This window comes from Polypterus senegalus, chromosome 1 (genome assembly GCF_016835505.1).
Source record: "Polypterus senegalus isolate Bchr_013 chromosome 1, ASM1683550v1, whole genome shotgun sequence".
In the NCBI taxonomy this organism is placed as follows: Eukaryota; Metazoa; Chordata; class Cladistia; order Polypteriformes; family Polypteridae; genus Polypterus; species Polypterus senegalus.
This window is the reverse complement of record NC_053154.1, coordinates 332,900,339-332,923,094: the sequence shown is the minus strand read 5'-3', so window position 1 is coordinate 332,923,094 and position 22,756 is coordinate 332,900,339. Positions and strand designations below refer to the sequence as shown.

At 45.5% G+C, this 22,756-nt stretch overlaps 2 protein-coding genes across 2 annotated transcripts in view; both read right to left on the bottom strand.

Moving 5' to 3' along the window:
• Positions 1-1,471: 1,471 nt before the first annotated feature.
• rps13 (ribosomal protein S13) lies at positions 1,472-9,451 on the bottom strand. Its single transcript, XM_039738616.1, has 6 exons — positions 9,358-9,451; positions 8,706-8,754; positions 8,492-8,570; positions 3,758-3,927; positions 2,459-2,559; positions 1,472-1,546 (listed from the first exon to the last, which is right to left on the bottom strand). The coding sequence occupies exons 1-6, from the start codon at positions 9,378-9,380 to the stop codon at positions 1,513-1,515; spliced, it is 456 nt and encodes a 151-aa protein (XP_039594550.1). The 5' UTR covers positions 9,381-9,451; the 3' UTR covers positions 1,472-1,512.
• An 8,270-nt stretch (positions 9,452-17,721) lies between these two features.
• pik3c2a (phosphatidylinositol-4-phosphate 3-kinase, catalytic subunit type 2 alpha) overlaps positions 17,722-22,756 on the bottom strand; it is a 231,006-nt gene continuing 225,971 nt past the window's right edge. The window contains exons 31-32 of the mRNA XM_039740786.1: positions 22,350-22,475; positions 17,722-19,864 (exon numbers count right to left, since the gene is read on the bottom strand). Of these exons, the coding sequence (XP_039596720.1) occupies positions 19,679-19,864; positions 22,350-22,475 (312 nt within the window). The 3' untranslated portion in view covers positions 17,722-19,678. The remainder of the gene's footprint in view (positions 19,865-22,349; positions 22,476-22,756) is intronic.

Here is a 22,756-nt window from a genome sequence, read left to right as displayed (position 1 = left end):
AAAAAATCCTCTCATTGAAACAAATGTTTGAGACTTGATCTGAATGTTCCAAGCATTTTACTTTTTGTCAAGATCTCCTGCACAGGACACTTCCTGTTCAAATCAGTACCCGTTTGTTGTACAGAGCGAATGTGGCCACAGTGTTCACGTGCCAGTAAGGCTTCCCAGATCGGCCAGTCTGGTTTCTTCCTACACGCTGGTAAAACAAAGGTAAAGCAGCCAGCCACACGTCACCTGTACTAACACTTTACACTTCAATCACCACTGATGTGTAGTGCGACGGCCGCCATTCTCTTGCCAGTACACTCACCACACATGAGCTGTTAGGTGAAGGAAGAGAGACGGAGAGAGCGAGAAGGATCAGGAGCCAGAATGACTACTTAGCTTGGACATCAGGATACACCCTGCCCGGGGGTCTTTAGTGACCACACAGAGTCAGACCCTCAGTTTTAGTTCTCATCTGAAGGCTGGCACCACATTTACAGCACGACGTCCCCGTCACTGCCCCCTACTGGCATCATCAGCACCATGTCGGTCCTGGGGACCCCCTGTGGCTGCAGGTTTTTGTTCCAACCAGCTTCTGTTTTTAATTGAACTCCTGGGCTATTACTGATATTTCCCAAGTTCTGTGTGTAAGGAACAATATAGTAATTAGAAAACTAAGTTTGCTAAATGATATTAAAATGTCATATAGGGAGAATATATATTTTTTTTCTATTTAACAGTATTTTCATTCTACTTTTTCTGGTGTTCCGATGGTTTAATTCATCCATTATTCACTACTTAGTGGGCTGCAGCCTTTGATTATTGCGTGTTGTTTGCCAGCGTGTCTGCTCTGCTCGGTTTAAGTTGTCATTATGCTAACTAAATGAGCTCAGTGCTATCAGGCGTTGTCACCGATTAGGAATCTGGTTGGGACAAAAACCCGCAGCCACAGGGGGTCCCCGGGAGCGACGTTGAGAAGCCCTGTCCTAGGTGGTCTCCCATCCAAGCAGCTTAGCTTCATGTGGAGGAGCAGTGCATGAAGTACAACGTCAAGGACGTGGGAGCATCAAGTTTGTAATCTTTTTGTCAAAAACACTAGAAATTTAAAACAACTGAACAAAAAGCAAACAGTTGAAGCATTTTAAACAATGAAAGACGGCCAATGGGACTCCACTGGAAACAGAATTTCAAGGTGCACAAGAAACTCCTCAGTAAGCCAAGTTTGGGTTGATGGTTTAAACGTCAGCAGCCTGCCACGCCAGCCCACCTTTTTGGCTTCATCAGTAGCTCATCACATCCCTGCTCACGAACTGCCGACATTAATGTGTTAAGAGCTCAAGCAGCAGGATAAACGCCATCAGTTCATTAGCAGATTTCTGTTTTTTTGTCGTATCAGAAAGTCAGCTTATAAAAAGTGCAAAGCAGACAACACAGGAAATGACTTCTCATGGTACACCTTTGAGATAAATTACTGACAACCACTCTGTTAGGATGATGCCATTTATTTGACCAAAAAACACAGAATGTTTATGCAACGAGAGCAGATGCTGTAGAAGATTCACTGTAAAAGAAAAAAAAAATGAAATAAATAAAATTAGATACGCAAACTAAACAGGCAGACTACAGGGCTGTTATTCCAACTTTACACTCCAATATCAGAATCCTAGACAAGTGGCAGACGGAAGACAAACACTAAATACTGGACACCCCGGGTTGGCCCTTTGGTGTGGTGCACAATGTTGGCTCAATCCACACTAACACGGATACTTCTGAAATAAGTTCTCTGTCACAAGTATCACATTCAGACAGCCGTCAAAGTTTAACTGTAAACCCTTCCTAGTGTCATACGTAGCTCATCGGCCAACAGAGACTAATTTACGGAGGAAACCTCAAGTAAATTCAAATGTAATCCACCAACACACATAACAGCAGCAGCACCCAAAAAACCAGTCAGACGTGTGTGCTTGACAGGCCAACACCAGGGCTCCGATTTGACCAGTAATACCACCCCGACAGGTGAGGTGGCGCCACTGCTTTCACCCGATGACTAAAGACTGACATGGCCGCAAAGCTCCACCCCTTCCGCTATGTGCCATATAAGATATACTGCAGCGCCCTCTGGTGGTGTGGATTACAGGGAGAGACGCATCAGCTTTGGATTAAAAGTCAACCCCAGCTGGCAGTTTCAGTGTGGATCTCTTTCAGATGTCCCTGTGTTAGTGTGGAGTTGGTCATTAAGAGTCACCAATTAACTAACATTCACCTTTAGGGGAGGAAACACCCTGCGGGTACTCTTCACACAGACACCGAGTAGGTACAACATCTGGACTTTAGACTGACCACTGCGTGAACGTCTCTGTACTTACTACCACGTTTTTTTTTTTGTTTCGATAACTTAAATAAAATTACATTTCTTTTCTGAAGTATTTATTTTTTTGTCATAAATACCAGAACTGATACCACCGATACTTACTACTTCCAGTTGGGTGGCAGTACTCTTCTGGTCTTGTAATAACGGGCCAGCCTGTGGATTCTGCTCTCAATAAGAATCAAACGAAACTTGGCATCTTTGTCCTGGATGTATAAAAAGGAGGTTAATTAATTTACAAGAATATCTGGACACGCGTCTACGGCCTACAAAACGTCATTTGTCACAATATACACATTTTGCCTGCACTTAAGGAAACAACAAAGTCACCCAAGCTGTGTCCCTGCTGACTGCAGGCGGCGGTTTGTGTCACGCCAGCGGTGAACTGCCACTCATAACTGACCTGCCTTCATTTCATTCGCTCCTTGTAGGTTTGTCACTCTGATAGGACGTCTTGCTCTGTAAAGTGTCACTCACACAGGTGAATTCACTGATTCTTTGTGTCTTTTGTCACCAGCACCTTTGTCTGATCTTTGTCACTCTTTTGACTCAATGTAAGTGAGGTTCACTTTTTTCAAAAGCAAAAATTGAATGCGTCTTCAGTGTGTGTTATTACCAAAATAAACGCTCACTTCAATTACTGGGATTTTAAAGAAGTTTGAGAGAATATAAAACTACATTACCAATGTCACAGATTAGCCAAATTAGTTTTGCACATTTCTAAACTCACGCCAACTACGCGAGTGAAACCAGACGAGACAATGACTAACCTGTTCACAATGAAGGTCAACCCACCCATAAACCCGTTTTCCTAATCTGCTGGATTATCCCAGTGGGCATCAGGCACAATGCAAGACCACCAGCTTTACAGGGTGCCAGTTTATCACATCCACATCCATCAAGCCCCACTGCACTTTTAACAACTGAATAAACTGGCATCTACGAGAGGCTGTGGCAGTAAGCAGGTGGCGTAGCTTCATCTGTTTAATAAGATTTGTAGAGTCACTGGACATAAAATGTGAGATCCTGCAGGGCATCAAGATGAGCCCAACTGTCAAAAACTGTGCTAAAACCACATGACAGAAACCTTAGCCCATCTTCTGAAGTAGCTTATCCGTCTCAGGGTTACTGGTCTCGGTCCTAGGTACACTGGACACAATGGTGGGAGAGGGGGTGACCAGCGGGTCATCAGGCATACATTTCACACCACCATACGCAAGCATGACTGGAATGAAAGCTGCACCAGACCACTTATGAAAGGACCCCAGCTTCGCAGTCCCCCTCAAAAAGTCCTGAGCAGTGACGTATTTTAATGAATTCAGAATTTCAGTCCTCAAATATAAAGGTGACGGAGGACGATGAGAAAAGCCCTCAACCCATTTTAGGCCAATGAAAACCCCTCACCTTCCTGTTCCTCTCCAGATGCTTGCGGACGGCAACAGCCTTCTTGATCAGGTGATACAGATCCTCCGGAAGGTCAGGGGCCAAACCTTTGGATTTAAGGATTCTCAGAATCTTGTTGCCAGTGACAAAGCGCACTTGAGCAACACCATGAGAGTCCCTCAAGATAACACCTAAAGGGTGGAACAAAACACATTCACATTAAACATCGGAATCTAAATTTACTTTCAAGTTCTCATTTGTACTTATTTACAGCAGACCAAATAGCCACAACTTCACCCACCGTGTTGGGTCAAACGGCGCTCACCCAGCAGTAATCTGAACACAAGATCATCCAATGGCAGATCCACAAGGTCTACTGATTTATAGTTCACTTCAATCTTTGTACACGACCGCGTTTGTGAAGGCTACGCGAACCTCTGATTGGGTTAGACCAGGGGGTCTCCACCTCCAGGCCTGCAGGTTTTCATTCTAACCCTTTTCTTAATGAGTGACCAGATTTTGCTGCTAATTAACTCTTTGCCTTCATTTTAATTGATGCACCACTTAAGACTGATTGTTCTTGAAAGAAACTAATGTTTTAGTAAAAGGTGCATACATTTTAACACGGCTGTGGTGTTGGGAGATAAATCCTTCGACTCCTTAGTTTCCGGTACTTCCGACTCCTCTGTATTTAATATGCTAATGTATTGTCCATGTTGATTAAAGGAAGGCAACATTCACGTCATTTAACCAGAGAGTTACTGGCTAGCAAGCGGACTCTCTACTGTATTGACCAGTTTAAACCCCTGAACACACATCAGTCATAGTGCACACCTCTACCTCCATCATTACACTCGTTTACACTCACATGAACTCGTTACACACTTTAGATAGATACTTTATTAATCCCAAGGGGAAATTCACATAATCCAGCAGCAGTATAGTGATACAAAGAAACAATATTAAATTAAATAGTAATAAAAATGAAAAGAATTTAAATAAAATTAATGTTCGCAATTACACTATGTCAGGGGTGCCAATGCATCGATCGCGATCGACCAGTAGATCCGAAAGGGAGTTCAGGTACATCACGTTGCATTCAAAAAAGATTTTTTTAAACGTTAGTCTATCATATACCCTCCCTATAGCACCTGCCACTTGATTGACATGCCGGGCGGCCAGTCGGAGATCTCTTCTCTTGTAACACGCTGGTCATCCCACACGCACAAGCTCTGGTTGTGATCGAGTTAGCCTTCCAATTCAAATCGACTAAAGAAGGGATTTAAAAAAAAATTGTTTGGGGAGGATATGGGCTGGATGTGGAATTGGAAGAGGATTTTTTCCTCTCACAAAGTCACAATCGAGTGCGTCTGATCTGTCATTCTGTCATTGCTATTCCAAAGGAGGAAAATGTGGAAAGGCACTTTGGAACTGTTCATAAAAACTACAAAACTGACTTCCTTCTGAAAAGCGATCTGAGAAAGAGAAAGGAGAGGGAACTAAAATCACCGTTGATCAGACAGCCGTCATTTTTCACGCGGCTGAATTCAAAAGCTCTTTGCCTGCATTATTTGGCTCTACTTATTTATAAGAGTCGGCCTTCTCCCACATGACGATTATTAAATCCAAATACTGTAGTGACCACAAATGTATTGAAAAGGTTATTCAGTTATGCAAGGTACGACAACATATATTTTATGTATAAAGTATACTCCGAGTGTGTGTGTGTATCTATATATATCTATCTATCTCACTTTTAATGTAGGTAGATCATTTTAAAAGTGTGGGCACTCCTGCACTGTGTCAACGTCAGGCTGTATACTAACTTCACACTGATAGTAACACGACAATGCACTCTGCTTTACTCTTACATCAGAGGAGTACTTCTGTAGTGCTACTGTTAGTGAAATGGGACGTTTCGACTTACAATAGGAGTCAGTACATTTTTTGCGGACCCCAACCCCAGGTACCCAAAATTCTCTGTGACTCCACAGCCCTGCATTTTAAAGCAGATCCTTCTATATAAAAGCGGTCGGGATTGTCCTTCTGTCCCGTGAGTGCTACGCAGGCGCGGAGTTTCACGCACGCCCATCCATTTTGCAATGCACGATGGGATTTGTAGTTTCGTTTTCCAGGTAAAGATGATTTCCTACACCAGACTGTGCGATATCTTCTTCTTCTTCTTTCTTACTATATTAAAGCGGTTGGGATTGTCCTTCCGTCCCGTGAGTGGAAAGCGTAGCGGTATTCCGCTTATCACAGACTTACTACTTGCAGCTTGCGTTGATTTGAACTCAATTCCCTGCGTGACATGACGTGAGCAGAGTTCTGGTGCTCCCATCGTTCCCTTGCTTTTTGTGCGAGTGATCGCTGGAAAAATAGACAAAATGATGTCTCTGGAAATAATTAATGTTGATGGAGTACAAATGTCTCACCTGCATAGTAAATATCAGGGGGTTCAAAAGGAATCCGAACGCGCCACCTCAATGTAGAAAAAAGTTTAACTTTCATCACAAAAATAACAGAAACTACGAGTGTTAAAGTAATGCAGCTCAAATGCAATATAACCAAATTAATGAGTTTGTATAAAATATCAAATTGATGTACATATTGAAGTGCCTTCAGAAGTGGTCAACTTAAAGGTCGGTCAGCCTAGTGAGTGGATAACAAGGCAACACAAATACTCGATGTCTAAAGGGGCATTTTCAACATCATTCACTGTTGTACAGCACTGGCCACCTGTATATCTTCTATTACATACAAATTTTTTCTCATCCTGCATGAAAACTACGATTAAAAACTCCCATGGGGTAAGAAAAAAAATAAAAAATTATTTGAACGACTCAATATGCGATTAAAATACAGAAACCAAGTAAACTTTCACCCAGAACCTGCTGCTCTGCTGATGGATAAATCTCAAAAACGCAGCTATGGACAGAAGATGAGCAGTCCAAACTAGAGCCTAATCAGGTGGAAGGTGGGGCGACACACACCAGCACTTCTCAGGTCCTCATAGTTAATGTGTGTGTACCTCCAGATTAGACCACAACAGCAACCCTTACTTATAAGAGCAATATTTCTATTGGGCCCTTCAAGGAGGACAACCTCACACACCCCCATAAAAACCGAGGAACTTGAGGGACGTTACGCACCAGGGTGACTAGTAAGACTGACCACATCTGGAGTACCGTGTGCAGTTCAGACACAGCAGCACTGGAAGCCATGCAGAGGACAACCAAGTGCACCCCAGGACTTGCATTCGTATCCAACGTGGACAGTCGGAGCAGAGGAGACTAATCCAGGTATTTAAAATCTTCAAAGGCACTGATAAGGCAGATCCAGCAAAATTCTTTCATCTTAAGGATGAATCACATACTCAAGGACATCCGCGGAAATTAAAGGGAGGTACATTTAAAACTGAAGATCTTCTTTATGCAAAGAGCTGTGGGACTCTGGAACAAAACTACAGAGACACGGAGTTGAAGCAGAAACCTTCATAAACGTTAAGATGAATCAGGAGATTTTCAGACATCTTAGCTAAACAAATGGGCTTGATGGACTGAATGGTTTTCTCTCATTTGTCAAATATGTTTTGTTCTGGAGGGGCTTGAAGCCGAGACCAAAATTGAACTCCTCGGATGTCATTGCACACCCCATGTTGGAGGACAAATGGCTCTGCACGTCACCCCAAACACACTGCATGATACTGGCAGACGTCACAGAACTGAAGGACAGAGAAATGTACTGAGACAATCGAGAAGAATCTGCTGCCATCTACTAGGATGCTGAACGAGGGGAGACACTTCAGCAAGACGCAAAGGAACCCAAACACACTGCCAAAGAAACTCGCGATTTGTTTCGGAGAATAAAGAAGCTGCTAGAACGACTCAGCCAAACAGCCGACTTGAATCCAATTGAAAATCAATGGAAAGAACTGAAGATTAGAGTTCATAGAAGAGACCACCGGAACCTTCCAGATTTGAAATCCCACCTGAGCAACGCAAGTGACTCGCTTCTCCATAAAGGAGGCGTCTTGAGGCCGTCATCACCAACAAAGCTTTTTCTACCGAGTATTCAGTACACTTCAGTAAGCGTGTTCAATACTTTCTCCCATGGCATTCAACTTTTAAACATAATTTATGGACTGGTTTGTTTCGATTTCTTTGTATGTGTGGATTACTTGGGTTGTTACCGAAACCTCTGCTGAAGATTTCATACCGAAAGCCCACTCAGAAGTAATTTACTGACAAAAACACTGATGCTGTCAATAATCATTCTCTCGCTGTATGCGTGCCTTTGGACTTTTGAGGTAACACAAGACTCCTTTCGTCTCCCGTTATTTAATGTGCATAACACAGAGTACCAGACAGGTCTGTGTGTCCTCAACTCCAGCACCAAGTAATTCTTACGGGTGGATTTCTAATTTTATAAATCTTGTCCCAATGTCTCAAATGTCAAATTGTACAGAACTATTTAACAGACTTTTTACGTTCCGAGACATGAATACTCAGTCTGTAAAAAGTTCGACAGGACTAACACTTTAAGGTCCTTTGGTGATTACTTCAATCCAACTCTAAATTAGTTCAAATGGGGCATAGCAGTACACACAATATAAACCTGCCAACAAATCGTTATATTAAAACAACATGCACGATAAGATGCATCACCGTAGGTACCGCCATTCCCCCCAAACCAGACAGCTCACTTTGTCTTTGTAGTAAGGGACCCCCAGTTTGCCCCACAGCGCGTACTCACCGATCTGGGAGGGTGTCAGGCCTTTCTTGGCCAATTTGTAGATCTGTTCTTTAACATCATCCGACGTCAGTTTAAGCCACTAAGGAGGAGAAGAGAAACACATCTTTTAATGAAGACCACCGCTGTCAACAACGAGGAGAGACTTCACCCACGTGGCGATCTGCCAGACGTGAGGATGGGACACAATCTGAAAGGCCATTCAAACGATACTCACCGTGGGCACACTGCGCCGGTACGGCAGAGCTGACTGGGACAGGCCCTTTCTGTCGGGATTGAAAAATACAAAGGATGAGGATTAACACTTGAGCTGCGGCCTCCACTCCCAAAGCACCGACCACGCGATCGGAGCGCCGCTAAACACAAACCGCCACTGGGCGCTACTCGCGTGCGAGAAGGTACCGGCCACCCCCGTAACGAGACCCGGCAATTCGCTGCGACTTCAATCTGTAACGACTGAACTAAGTAAAGGACTCGCAGCTACGTCGGCGTGGATTTCATTCACTTTCTGACCACGAATATCGCTAACGGGATTCGGTGAAATGCGGCCCAGTGCCGCCCTCGAGTAAATAACTCAAGCGGCTCTCTTTTTTTTTTTTTTTTTTTGTTGACTGTCCGATGGCCATTTTTCGTGCGGTTATCTGGGAGTCTCCGCGTTCTTTAAAAGCCGCCGTTAACAGTCAGCAGCACGCGGCCATGACTGCCGAGAGGTCCCGTTGTCCATGTCAAAATACTTCACATTTTCTTTGCTTTCCACGCCTAATCCCAACAATGACGACTTCACGCATTACTCCCTCATGCTCTCTAACTTTTTACACCTTCACTGCTCGGGCGCAAAGCCACTTTTTAAGGTTCCGAAGTCGGCTTACCCAGGAGCGTGCATACGACCCATGATGGCGGCGTGGAGGAAGAGAAGGCTCGGACCGCGCCTGCGCACAGATCACGGCCCCGCGCAGGAAGTGACGTGTCAAAAGTGGGCTCGATGACGTTTCTCACCTCCCGTCATCTTAGAAGAAGATCCCTGCCGTAAGTGGGGATGTTTAAAAAATGAGGGAATTCGGGGGTTACTTTTAACTTTATGTAAGCGAAAAAAGAGAATTTGAAAGTAAAATAACAAATCAGCAGGTAGTGGCATTAACTGAATCAGAAAAAGAAAAACGAACGGAGTTAAAGCAGAAAATATATTTTTTAAAGAGAGAACGTTTATACGATCCAAATAGTATGAATAAGGGGGGAAAGAATTCATCTTGCTTCAGTAATCTTAAAAAAGGCAGGAAACAAATGCAATTTTCATTGTTAAAGATGCCGAAAGTACGGACCCTGCTGTTTTAGTTTAGTTTTCCTCTAAACTCGATTCTTCAGCCCATTCCTCGAATGATGTTGATCGTTTTTTAGAATTAAAAATAAAAGCAAATTAGTCGAGATGCTGTAGACTTTATGAAATTATGCAAGTCCAATTTATCCATCCATCCATCATCCTAACTACAGGGTCACGGGGGTCTGCTGGAGCCAATCACAGCCAACACAGGGCGCAAGGCAGGAAACAAACCCCGGGCAGGGTGCCAGCCCACCGCAGGGCACACTCACCAGGCACCATTTAGCATTGCCAATCCACCTAACCTGCATGTCTTTGGACTGTGGGAGGACACCCACGTGAACCTGGATAACTGCGATGTGGCAGCGCTACCCACTGTGCCACCATGCTACCCAAGTCCAATTTATATATGGAAGAATCAGAGATGGCAGTTAAACGTCTGGTGTCAACTAAAGCCGGTGATCCAGATGGACTAACTGAAAGCTTCAGAAAAACTTACCGAGACGAGTTAAAAAATTTACTGTTAAAAACATTTGAGGGATGCATAAACATCACTTTCAATGAAGCTGGGTTTAATACTGCAGTGGCATCAGCCAGGGACGAGTCACTCACAGCATGAGCTGGCATTCCAGGGGCAGAGGGCATCTGTAAAAATGGCCAACCTGCAAAGTCCCAAACAGAAATCCTTGTAGTGCAGCAACGGCGAGGGTCCAATTAAGGAAAGTGAGCAGAGAGTCCGTATCAACACTTGGCACTGATGCGGTGTTGGTGTCAGCGGTGGGATGAGAATAAGACCTTCAATCTGATTTAGCAAAGCGTAGAGTTCGACAGAGAAAGCACTGGACCTGCTTAGCTCTGTGGAGGAGCTGCTGGAGTGTCTCGAGGCTGAGATGCAGGATCTGGGGGGCTGTTTGCAGGGGCAGAAGACCACCGAGAGGCAGCAACCACCAGAAGCTTCTCCATTGGCCTGGGTGGGCAGTTGATGCCAGAAGGTCCGTCTCCTGGAACTGGGAAGAAGTGTGGCAGACCCCTGGTAAGCCGGGTGAAGCAGAGTCGATGGTGAAACTGGGCAGGAAGGACGACGGCGGATGGTTAGAGGTGTGGTGGAGCAGCCGTGGAGGGAATCGGAGCAGGAATGGCGTTTGCAGCCTCAGGTCTGTGAAGGAAAACAGCCAAGAGATCGGCGCCTGTGAAGATCCAGACCAGGAGGTCCGCCAGTTCACTTGTAATTAAGAGATCAGCACACGGAAGTACAGCGTCGGACACCCGTGGTGCACCACATGACAGTGACGCGCTCAGGACCCCTGCTGATGTGCCTTTGTCACCGACCACAAGACCACAGTAGACATGAAGACCACCCTGCCGTTTCACGGACTTGGAAGGCATCACTGGGGACAAGGACTGCAATGGGAGGGCTACGTTATGGCGCAGCCAGGCAGGAGTCACCACGCTACGAGCGGCCATCCCATCGCCAGCAGCAGGGCCACTTCGAAAAACGGCAGGCCTGCAAATGGCAGACAGGCCAGCAGTTCTGGTCAAGATAGCAGGACACCTAAAAGAAGAAGCCAATTGAAGAGCTAAGAGTCGTCATCGGCGCTCGGCAATAAACCGGGAAAGAGAAGATGATGCTTGGCAATCTGCGACCTAAAGCCCCTCAGCGTGGACCCTAACGGTTTAACTGAAGTCCTTGTGTTTCCATTAAAAACGGGCGCATCCAGGGTTAGTAAAGAAACTTAACCCGCCTTCCTAAAGGGAGAGCCAGCTGTAACACCACCGGGCTGGCTCAGGACTTCATTGAATAGAAGGATACAATTGACGATGATGACGACGATGATGATGATGAAGGATTTGTTTTAGTTTTTATAAGACATTCAGTGCAGTGGAGCAAAAATTCATCTTCTTATTTTTAAACATCGAGGCTTTGGCAGCACATCTGTGAATACGTGACATCTGCTACATCATATAAGAATATCAATCACTCACCTAAAGGGACCCCCGTGTGTCCGTGAACAGTCTGGAAATTGAACGGGCCATTCAGCCCACCAAAGCCCACCAGTCCTGTCCACTTCATTCTTCTAAAATAACATCAAGTCAAGTTTGAAAGTCCCTCAAGTCTTACTGTCCACCACACTACCTGGTCGCTTATTCCAAGTGTCTATCGTTCTCGGTGTCCCCCCGTGTCTTTGATGAACTCAATTTAAAGTCATCGTCTCGATCCACTGGACTAATAGCCTTCATCATATTAAACCCTTCAGTCAGGTCTCCTCATTATCTCCTTAAGGCTCAGCTCTTTTAATCTTTCCTCATAACTCACCCCCTGTAGCCCCCCATAATCAGCCTGGTCGCTCTTCTCTGGACCTTCTCTTGTGCTGCTGTGTCTTTATGGACAACTAAACTGCCCACCGTACTCCAGATGAGGCCTCACCAGTGTGTTATAAAGCCTGAGCAGAACCTCCTGTGACTTGTACTCCACACATCAAGGCGCTATATAACCTGACAGTCTGTTAGCCTTCTTAATGGCTTCTGAACACTGTCTGGACATCGATAACTTAGAGTTCACTATGACTCCTAAGTCCTTCTCATAAGGTGGATTTTCCGACCGCCCATTGTGTATTCAAACTTCACATTTTTACTTCCTATCTGTGATTCTTTACATTTACTGACATTAAATTTCATCGTCCACAAATCTGCCCAAGCCTGTCTTCTGTCCAAGTCCTTCTGTGATGATGTGACGGATTCCAAATTATCTGCTAATCCACCCATCTTGGTATCATCTGCAAAGTTCACCAGCTTGCTCTTCATATTCCTATCTAAATCATTTATAAATATAAAAGCCAAATCCCGCTGACTCACTCATCACAAAATCTCCCAAACCAGGAGGACTTGCGACGAACTTTGTAATGTAGGTTACCTTTGGCCCATTGCTGCTCACTAAGTAACGTTTTTAAAAATTTCACGGTCCAAGCGCGTTCTCTCTGTATGTCAGTCCGCTTTACTTAACAGATTTCGATTGGGTTGTTTTTCTATAATTTGCTTGAACTTTCTGTTTGATTTTGTGATTTCTCTCATTGCACTAAGTCCCAGAGTTCACTTGTGGTGCCGATGTATTTATGCAAATCCAAGAGAGTGGCTGTGGGCAGGGGGGCGGGGCCTTCCTCATTCACGTGCCAGCCTCTGTTTGAGTTGGTCCACAGCACGCCACGTGTTGGAGCGCACCTTACCTTCCACTCAGCTAGCAATACCTGTTGGTTCAGCAGACATCATCATCTACAGATTGTTAAGGAGTAACGTTTGATGTTTTTAAGAGAGAGATCAGAGCTCCGTGCGTTTTAGAGGGTAGCTGGGCAGAGATATCATGGCCACGTGCTTTTCTGCCCACGTGGGTGACGCTGTCCCATCAGAGGTGAACACGATTAGATGCAGTGCCAATGTCAATTGATTTTTAAAGTTTCTCCTGTTTCATGACTATGTGGGCGATGCCAAGGGGTACAGCTGGTTATTTATATTTATTAAAAAATAGCAGCGGCCCTGCACTGCCCCCTGCTGGTCACCACTCTTAACATCGGCCAGTTCTGATGAGGCTCCTCGCACCTTCACCCTGATTTAATATTAAATGTGGAATTCCTGGAGTCTGTAAGCTCTCTGCATTTATTAGTAGAGCGAGGCTGCTGTCTGATCTTCTAAAACGTGACGCACGTCCTCAAGGTCTGAGTGGTGGGGTCACCCAGGAATTATTAGTCAATTAGCAGGTGACAACATTGTTCCTAAAACGTGAAAGACACATTCTTGCTGTCATTGAAACAATTTAAACGTTTATTTTAAAGCTTCTGAGTTACATTCAAATTAAAATAAATAGAAAGGCGCTATATAATAAATAGAATGAAAGGCGCTATATGATAGAATGAAAGGCGCTATATAATAAATAAAAAGAAAGGTGCTATATAATAGAATGAAAGAATGAAAGGCGCTATATAATAAATAAAATGAAAGGCGCTATCTAATAGATAGAATGAAAGGCGCTATATAATAGATAGAATGAAAGAATGAAAGGCGCTATATAATAGATTACATTTTTCCCTCCTCATCAGTGTCACTACTAGTAGCATGAGGCCATACCTGGACCCTACAGAGCTGGCACAGGTAGGATGGCACATCAATACCATGTGTCATTGCCAGAAGGTTTGCTGTGTCTCCCAGCACAGTCTCAAGAGCATGGAGGAGATTCAGGAGACAGGCAGGCAGTGACTCTAGGAGAGCTGGACAGGGCCCCTCGTAGAAGGTCCTTAACCCATCAGTAGGACCCACCAGTATCTGTTCATTTGGGCAAAGAGGAATAGGATGAGCACTGGCAGAGCCTACAAGATGACCTCCAGCAGGCAGGCAGGCAGGCCACTGGTGTGAATGTCTCTGACATCTCAGACAATCAGAAACAGGGCCCGACGTCCTCTACTGGGCACCATGGAGCTCGATTGGCATTTGCCATAGAATACCAGAATTGGCAGGTCCACCACTGGCGCCCTGTGCTTTTCACCCTCAGTACATGTGACAGATGTGAAAGGGTCTGGAGAAGCCATGGAGAATGTTATGCTGCCTGTAACATCGTTCAGCATGACTAGTTTCGTGGGGGATCAGTGATGGTCAGTCTGGGGAGGCATATCCATGGAGGTACACACAGACCTCTACAGGCTAGACAACGGTGGGCACCTTGACTGCCATTATTATCCTTGGACCCATTGTCAGACCCTATGCTGGTGCAGTGGCTCCTGGGTTCTTCCTGGTACATGACAATGCCCGGCCTCATCATGTGGCGAGAGGATGAAGGAATTGATCCCATTGACTGGCCCCCACGCTCACTCGCCTGACCTCAATCCAATAGAACACCTCTGGGTGGGACATTATGTTTCAGTCCATCCAACGCCTCAGACTGTCCAGGAGCTCAGTGATGCCCTGGTCCAGATCTGGGAGGAGATCCTCCAGGACACCATCCGTCGGGGGGACACCACCATCATACAAACGTCCGAGTACGATTTGTTGTTGCTGCAATGACATTTCAGCCAATTGGACTCGTCTGCCTCATTTTGTTCCCTTTGATTTTCGGGGTCCCTCTGGCAGTCCATCCTTTTCATTTCCGTCCTTTCGTTCCTCGCACTTCACCACATCAGTCCATAGCAGTACAGATGGCCAGCAGGAGGTTTTTTTTCCCCCCATTGAGTTCTGATGTGTTTCCAATGCGGTCCTTTCATTTTTCTGAGCAGTTTATAATATTCTGTATGTTACTAAATTACGTGTTTAAGATTTTCCGAAGCCGATTGGATTCATTCCATCATTAAGGTTTTGGCTAACGTTTCACAGCCTGATGCCCTTCCTGACACTAAACCTCTTTATTTATCCAGGCTTGGCACGGGCGTCATGTTGGGCTTTTTCACCCACCTAGTTGGCCAGATGTTTAAGATACTGATATGCCTGTATTTATATAAAGATTGTAATAAATAAATCACATCGTAAATACAAAGCACGTATAGAGTAGGAGATCAAGCATTTGGTCTGAAGCCACCTTAACAAAAGAATAAGTGACCATCTGTCAGGCTGCTGTGTGTCTGTCATTCCAACAGATGGCGCCTTTCAAACATTTATGGTAATGCATAAAGACGAGTTGAAATTTAAGCAATCAGCACAGACCTCAGTGTTAATGTTTGCAATGCACCACCTACTGGAATGTATTTTGCAATGCATGTAATAATAAAATGCATTCGATTTGTCCTTTCAACAGATGACGCATCACTAATAAAGTAGTAATAAAATACATCATTGATGTTCGTGATGTGCCATCTGTTAGAAAGACAAACGCCAGGCATACTTTTCTGTTATCTGCCATTTTGAATGGGGTTTGTAAGGTTTGTGATGCGCCTTCTAGTGGACAGACAGAGACATGGCAAGCAGACGGACACAGTCTCTCCCATATATTAATATATTTCCCTAAATTAAATCCTTTAATAATAAAGCCGCTGCCAATTCCTCGTACCCCCTTGTTTTGCTGAGGGGTCCCAGTGCTTTGAGATTCACGTGTCGCGTTAGAAACGCTGTGGCCGGTGACAAGCACTTCGGTGGCAGGTCTGAGTTAGGACCACAAAACATTCATTTTACATTGGAGGTCCAGCGGTGAAGGCTTTGGACTTCAAATCCCGCCAATGACACCACTGTGTGACCCTCAGGATGTCACTTCACTTGCCTGAGGACCAATTGGAAAACCAAAAAAAAAAAAAAAGTCACCAATTGTGTGAAGTGTTGTAAGTCGCTTTGGATAAAAGACGTCAGCCAAATAAGGAAATGTGATCGGCGGGCCTTCTCGCCTTTACGGTTTTCATCTGTTAGGCGCAGTGCAGACACTAAAAACCCAAAAAAACCTCAGCCACTAGGGGGCAGGCACGCTGCCATCGAGGTGCCTGTTAAAAGTGTCCTTACTGTCCCACACACAGAGCCCAGTGACATTCTGCCCTGCATGTGCTTAACCAACACGCCACCCTGTGCCACCCTCCTGTGTCCATCATTAGACTGCGGGACCACCCGACCTCAACAGCCTGTTGATTCCAGAAGGTTTCCAGGCGCCTTCACTTTCTTCACACTTTATTGGGTTGAAGATTTCATTTTACATGCGGATACATTTGCCATCTTTGCCCATCAGTCTCCCCTCAATAACCCACAATGTCAAAGTGAAAACGTGTGACCAGAGAGGGTCGTAAATGAATTAAAAATCCAGCGCTCTCCTTCGGACCCTTACTTCAGGATTTCCTAGACGCCCCTTTGGCAGCAATTCCAGCTTCGGGTTTTCATCGCAAGTCTCTCTAAGCTTTGCACCCCTGGATTTGGGCAGATCCTCTTAATCCTCCATTTGTCTGTAAGTTGGCCTCTTCAGGTGATCCCACGCGTGTTTAAAGTCCGGGCCACTCCAGGCCACTCCGAGTCTCGTCCTGAAGCCACTCGTGTTGTCCTGGCTGTAGGCTGCAGGTCATTGTCACTCCCATCTGAGGTGACACGTGCTCTCTGGAGTTGCCCGCATTCATTTGTACCTCAATTAGCTCGACTAACGCTGTGACCCCCCTGCCCTGTTCGGAGCCTCAGCACAGTTTGATCCCGGTGGTCTACAGAGACTTCCAGGGGGGTTTCACGGCTTGGTTTTGTTGTCCAGACATGCAGTGTGAATTGTGGACCCCCCTGTTTACAGGCCCACTTTCCTAATGATTGCCAATTCAGTTTTCCCGCAGGTGGTCTCCACTTAAGCTCTAGGAACACAAACAGGATGAGCCCGAGCACAATGTGAAGACCCAAGCAAAGGGGTCTCTGCATACGTTCTAGCCTCAGCACAGTTTGATCCCGGTGGTCTACAGAGACTTCCAGGGGGGTTTCACGGCTTGGTTTTGTTGTCCAGACATGCAGTGTGAATTGTGGACCCCCCTGTTTACAGGCCCACTTTCCTAATGATTGCCAATTCAGTTTTCCCGCAGGTGGTCTCCACTTAAGCTCTAGGAACACAAACAGGATGAGCCCGAGCACAACGTGAAGACCCCAGCAAAGGGGGTCTCTGCATACGACTAGGAAGGGGAGACGTCAGGTTTGGCTGTTTAAGAAATTAGCAAACCTTTCGGGTCACAAGGTGTCATGTTGGCCTATCAAGTGTGGACTGACGGGCAAAAATAGCAAATTTAGCTCCTCAAAAAGACTGAGGGGTCTCCGTGGCCCTGATGGAATCCGGGGGGCTGCCCTCTTGCGTCCAGGGGAATATATTTGCCCCTCTCCTGATCCTTCCTTGTTTCAGGCGCCCCGGTGGAGCAAGGTCCCTGGTCGTCTGCCACAATCCTTGGCACACGTACAGCAGAGACCACCCGACAGGTCGGCCTCAATTAAAATGACTCGATGCAGCAAGTTTGGAAAAGAACGTTTATTTAAAATTAGAAATACTGTACATCTTCACTAGTTGTGACCCTCTGTGGCGACTAATCAAGGCACGCGTGTCACAGCCTGTAAATAACAATGTACACCATCATAGTATACCTACAGTATGATACAAAGGCCATTACTATTTACTTCTTCTCGTTTCTACAATGGGCGGCTGACGCTGGCTTTTCTGCTATTTTGTTACAGGAGAGTAAATTAAGGCAGCAGGGATGTCTCAGGATTTCAAAGACGTTTAGTAATCATCTCGTCTAGCGTGCTGACAGTTACGATCGTCCAAACACTCGCACTCCTCTACAAAAAGCCGTTTTAGTGCAAATTCCTATTTACGCTCACCAAAGGTCAGGAGCAGAATCCCAGCAGGCCGCCACGGTGGCTCCAGGCACAGATACGCACGCTCCTCGCTAGCCTTCCTTCAGTGCACGGCACGAATACATCGAGTCAGTGGAGGAAACGGCAAGTTGTACCCGCGGTGCCACCAGTTTCACTGTGGAAAAAAATGTGTTTTTTAGGACCAATTCTCAGGGGAGTTCTGACTTTTGTGAAGGCCTCGTGATGGGAGGTTTGTGCAAAAAATGAGGGGAAGGAGAAGCCAATCACGATAAACGTGCATCGAGAGCGACTCGACTTCATGCCAACGAGAAACACTAATTTATACACAAGTGAACCCGAACAGAAATTAAGGGCAACTAAGACGCTGCGAAAAACTCAACCGACTGCAGACTTGTAGGGGGAAAGTTGGTGCTGTCGACGATTCCGAGAAATTTATGAACACATTTATTATTCCGGCATCAGGAAGAGTCACAAAGCAACTGGAGTGAAAATTTACTGGTGACGCATGAATGGACAGTTCAGAAAACGTGCAGCTCAGAAACACCGAGGTCACCTTCATGTCGCTGGGTACGTGAGAGAGTGTGTGTGTGTGTAAGCGACAACATCCTGGCAATAAAAACGTCAATTATTTACAGGGCCTCGTGAAGGCAACACCACCCAAAGACACTGGGGGACAGCAGTTCTGGTGTGGAAGGTCAGTCTGAAAAGCGTCACTTCAGATCGCAAAACAAGCTCGCTGGCACAAGAAACGCGACTGAAATGGTACAGGGCACCTTATAGAAAAACAGCCTTTAGAAAACTAGCAATTTAGCCCAAATTCTGAAAGTATTTACAACAAACTTGTGCTTTTCCAACTTAATTTTTGGTTCCCCAGCCTCTTCTCTGAGTTCCGGCTTGACCAATTGTGTTCACTGGCCAGTGCTGTGCAGAAAACCACAAAGACACGTCACCAAGAAGCTGTTGTAGCACCCGGTGTCACAAATCCCGCGACTGGAGTCGACTTGTGTGCTTACGATTGAAGACTCGGGTTAGGGTGACACCACAAGGCCTTTACAGGCATAGCGATCAGTGCCACCAAAACGTCCTGGCCTTCTCTACTGAATGACGCGGCCATTGTGACCGTAATGTGGACCTCTGAAATCACCCGTGTGTGCGTGAAGTAGAAGGGCAAACGTGAAAGGCTAAAAATGAAGAACGCTACGTGGTCCTGTCCTTAAATGAGAGCGCCTACCTGTCCAAACGAGATCCTCTTGACCTCTACACCCAAGATGGAAGCACGCTCGATGTATTTATTTATTATCTTTATGGCTTATGTTTGGCACATTTTTATAGTCACTGAAGCTGAGGCCTACAAACGACAGGCTCCCAAACACTTCCATATCGGGCCTGGTCTAACATGACAAGTGAGAGCTTTTCCATTGGGGACACTTGATTTTGCCTGGCTGGTCTATCGTTAGGATTTCGTAGAAGCGGATTTATCTCTGAGAGGCTCTCGTACAAACGGTTTGGTCCTCTTAATTGCAAATATACAAAATGCTACAAACCAAGTGGAGCTGTGTGTCAAGACGGCAGTGAGCCAAATCGTGTCAGAGCTACTTGAAATACGGCACGGCCTCCAACTTGTGCCAATTCACCGTTTCTTTGTTCAGGTCAAAGTCTTTTAATGGCAAGGTGATTCCGCCAAGGAAGTAATTCTCTCGCAGGGACTCGGCGCTCAGCACGCTCAGTTGAAGGTCTCGCTGCTTCAGGGTCTCCTTGCTGTATCCGTTGTACACGAGCTGGAAGACACAAAGTTCACACAGGAGCAGGTCAGCCTGCATTAGCGCCGGCAGGAGGTCTGACCAGACAGTCTGGTGTCAGCGCCGTGATGGCCATTGGCTTGGGTCTGTTTGACGAGACCACTAAAGCCAATAAAGCCCAGCAACCTCAGCAATTCTACTCACTTAAACAACATCAAGTGGAGTTCTGAAGGTCCCTCAAGTCCTGTTGTCTACCACACTACTTGGCCACTACTCTGGTTCTCAATGCGGAAAAAAACTTCCTAATGTTAGTGTGAAATTTACACTTAGTGAGTCTCCAAAGGTGTCCCTGCGATTTGGTTAAAGAATTCATTTAAAAGTGACAGTTGTGGTCTGCTCTGCTGAGTCCCTTCATAATGTTAAACACTTCAATGTGGTCAACTCTTCGTTTCCATTTACTTGGAGGGTCTTTCCTCCTCTTTCGCTCTTCATGGCTCACAATCAGTCCAGTTGCTCTTCTCTGGACTTTCTCTAGTGCTGGTATGTCTCTTTTTTTGTACTATGGAGACGGCACTATTGTGTTCATTAGCTTACAGGAACACTCCACCCAAATATGACATTATTATCTTTTATATACCACATTTAGTTTGTGGTTATGGCTGAGAAACATTTTTAATTTTCATGGAGAACGGACACACAGCTTCTGGTAGAATAGAAGCCTATGGTGGACCAATGTCGGTGTTGTCAGAGATATAAAATAACTTCTTATCAATGCTTTGTGATCTATAAGCCAGTTTTAAAATTTACTTTAATGTATAAATGACTTGCTAGACTACACACAGAAGGACCTTTTTCTTCAATGAACGTACAGAAGGTCTCTCCACTGCCTTTGACACGGCCGACCACCAGATTGTCTCTGCCACCCCCTCTGAGCTTGGAATCACTAGGACTGCCCTCAAGTGGTTTGAGGCCTACCTCTTAGGCAGATCCTACTATGTGTCCTGGTGAGGGGAGAGGTATTCTCCCTGTACATCTCTTTACTAGGCCCCATCATCCTGTCCCACAGCTCATCCGATCAGTGCTACGCTGTGACACACAGCTGTACCTGGCGTTCCCTTCAGAGGACCACACGGAACCCGCTAGAATCTCTGCAGGTCTCACTGATGCTGTGACCTGAATGAAGTAGTACGACCTCTGGCTCAACCTAGCGAAGAGGACCTTCTTGTTCGGCACCCCATCTCTGTTCAGCTCGGCTCATTACTGCCAACACCTGCCAGGGCGGCACGCAACCTTGGGGTGGTGATCAATGATCAGCTGTCCTTCACTGACCATGTAGGAATGGCCTCTCATTCTATACAACAATATAGTATGCAGCACAACTCCGGGGCCAGGCTCTGATCTTGTCACGTCTGGACTACTGCAACTTCCCTGCTGGCAGGAGTCCAGACGTGTCACCAACACACCGCAAAGGACTCAAAATGTAGCAGCAGTTCAGGTGTTCCACCAGGTGAGGTGGGCACAGGTCACTCACCGGTAACAAAAACAGCATGTATAACGTTCAAATTCTTGATGCTTGCCTACAAAGTAGTCAGTGGAGCAGCACATGTATATAGTCATATAGACAGATCTCTCTCTCTCTCTATATATATATATCTCTATCTCTCTTTATAATATCTCTCTCCCTATATCTACCGTATTTATGCATGTACCATGCGCACATTTTTTCACGAAAATTAGCATTAGAAAATCAGGTGCGTGTCAAACACGAGGAAATGTAATTCTGTAATGTTTACTTCTGCTTGGGCTCTCTCGCTCGCTCTCTCTCTCACTCTAAACGCTTCCTATACAATCACAAAGCGTGTCGTACACGGGGCAAAACAATTTTCGCGATTTTCTTTGTAAAAATTAGGGTGTGCGTCTTACACGAGGGCACGTGGTACACGAGTAAACACGGTATCTCTCTCTCACTATATATCTTGTGAGGTCCTCTGCACCTTTTTGCCCACTCAAGTCTACTGATAAGTGGCATCTGCTGATGTCACCTCTGTGTGGCATTAAATCTCGGTCCTGACTCTTGCCACGTATAGCCCCTAACCGGTGGAATGAGCTGCCCACTTCCTTTGACTCTAAGAAGCGCTTGAAGACCCTCTTGTTTGGTGAATTTCTGTCTGATATTAGCCGTTAAGTTTTTATCACCTGGGGTTTGTAACTCGCTTGTTTTCCTCTGAGATCTCCACTTGTGATGGCCACTTTTTCACCATACTGTTAGTCCAGCGTTGGCCACCAAAGACCCCAATTATATCAGGACCTTTGTTATCTCCAATCTTCATGAAAACATGAGATAATTTTCTTGACCAACACTATGTGGGGTAAATAGCAGAACACAAAGAAATCCCTTTTGGGTGGAGTATCCCTTCAGCATAACCTCCCTTGACTTGTTAACGACAACCTCAACTGGCCATTTCCCAGATTTCCCAAGTTCCTGTTTTCCACACATCCCAACGTAAGACTTGTAAAATCTTACCATCTCATTAAACGTTGGATTGCTCGTTTTCCTTGAAATGTTGGTTTTGCGTTTGGACGTCTTGTGGGGGTCTGGCAGCAGGTAAGTCTTCACATAGGGGTTGGGGTCAGTTCCATCATCAGTTACCTTAAAAGAAAAAGAAATCGGGTTCAAGAACTTATTTAAATATGAACACTAGAGATGTTGTGATGAGAGCAGGCCACTCATTCAGAGGACAGTCCTCTGTTCACCTAAAGCCAATGTCGCATTACCTAACTTCTAGTTGTTGGATATATCAGACATGGCGACTGCAGTTACTGATCTCATTGCTGGACTGTTTTAATTTACATGACTGAAAATCGCTGGTCATGTCAAATTTAGCAACCACGTGATGGCCTTCCAAGCACAGTTCGCTGCCTGGTAGAGCC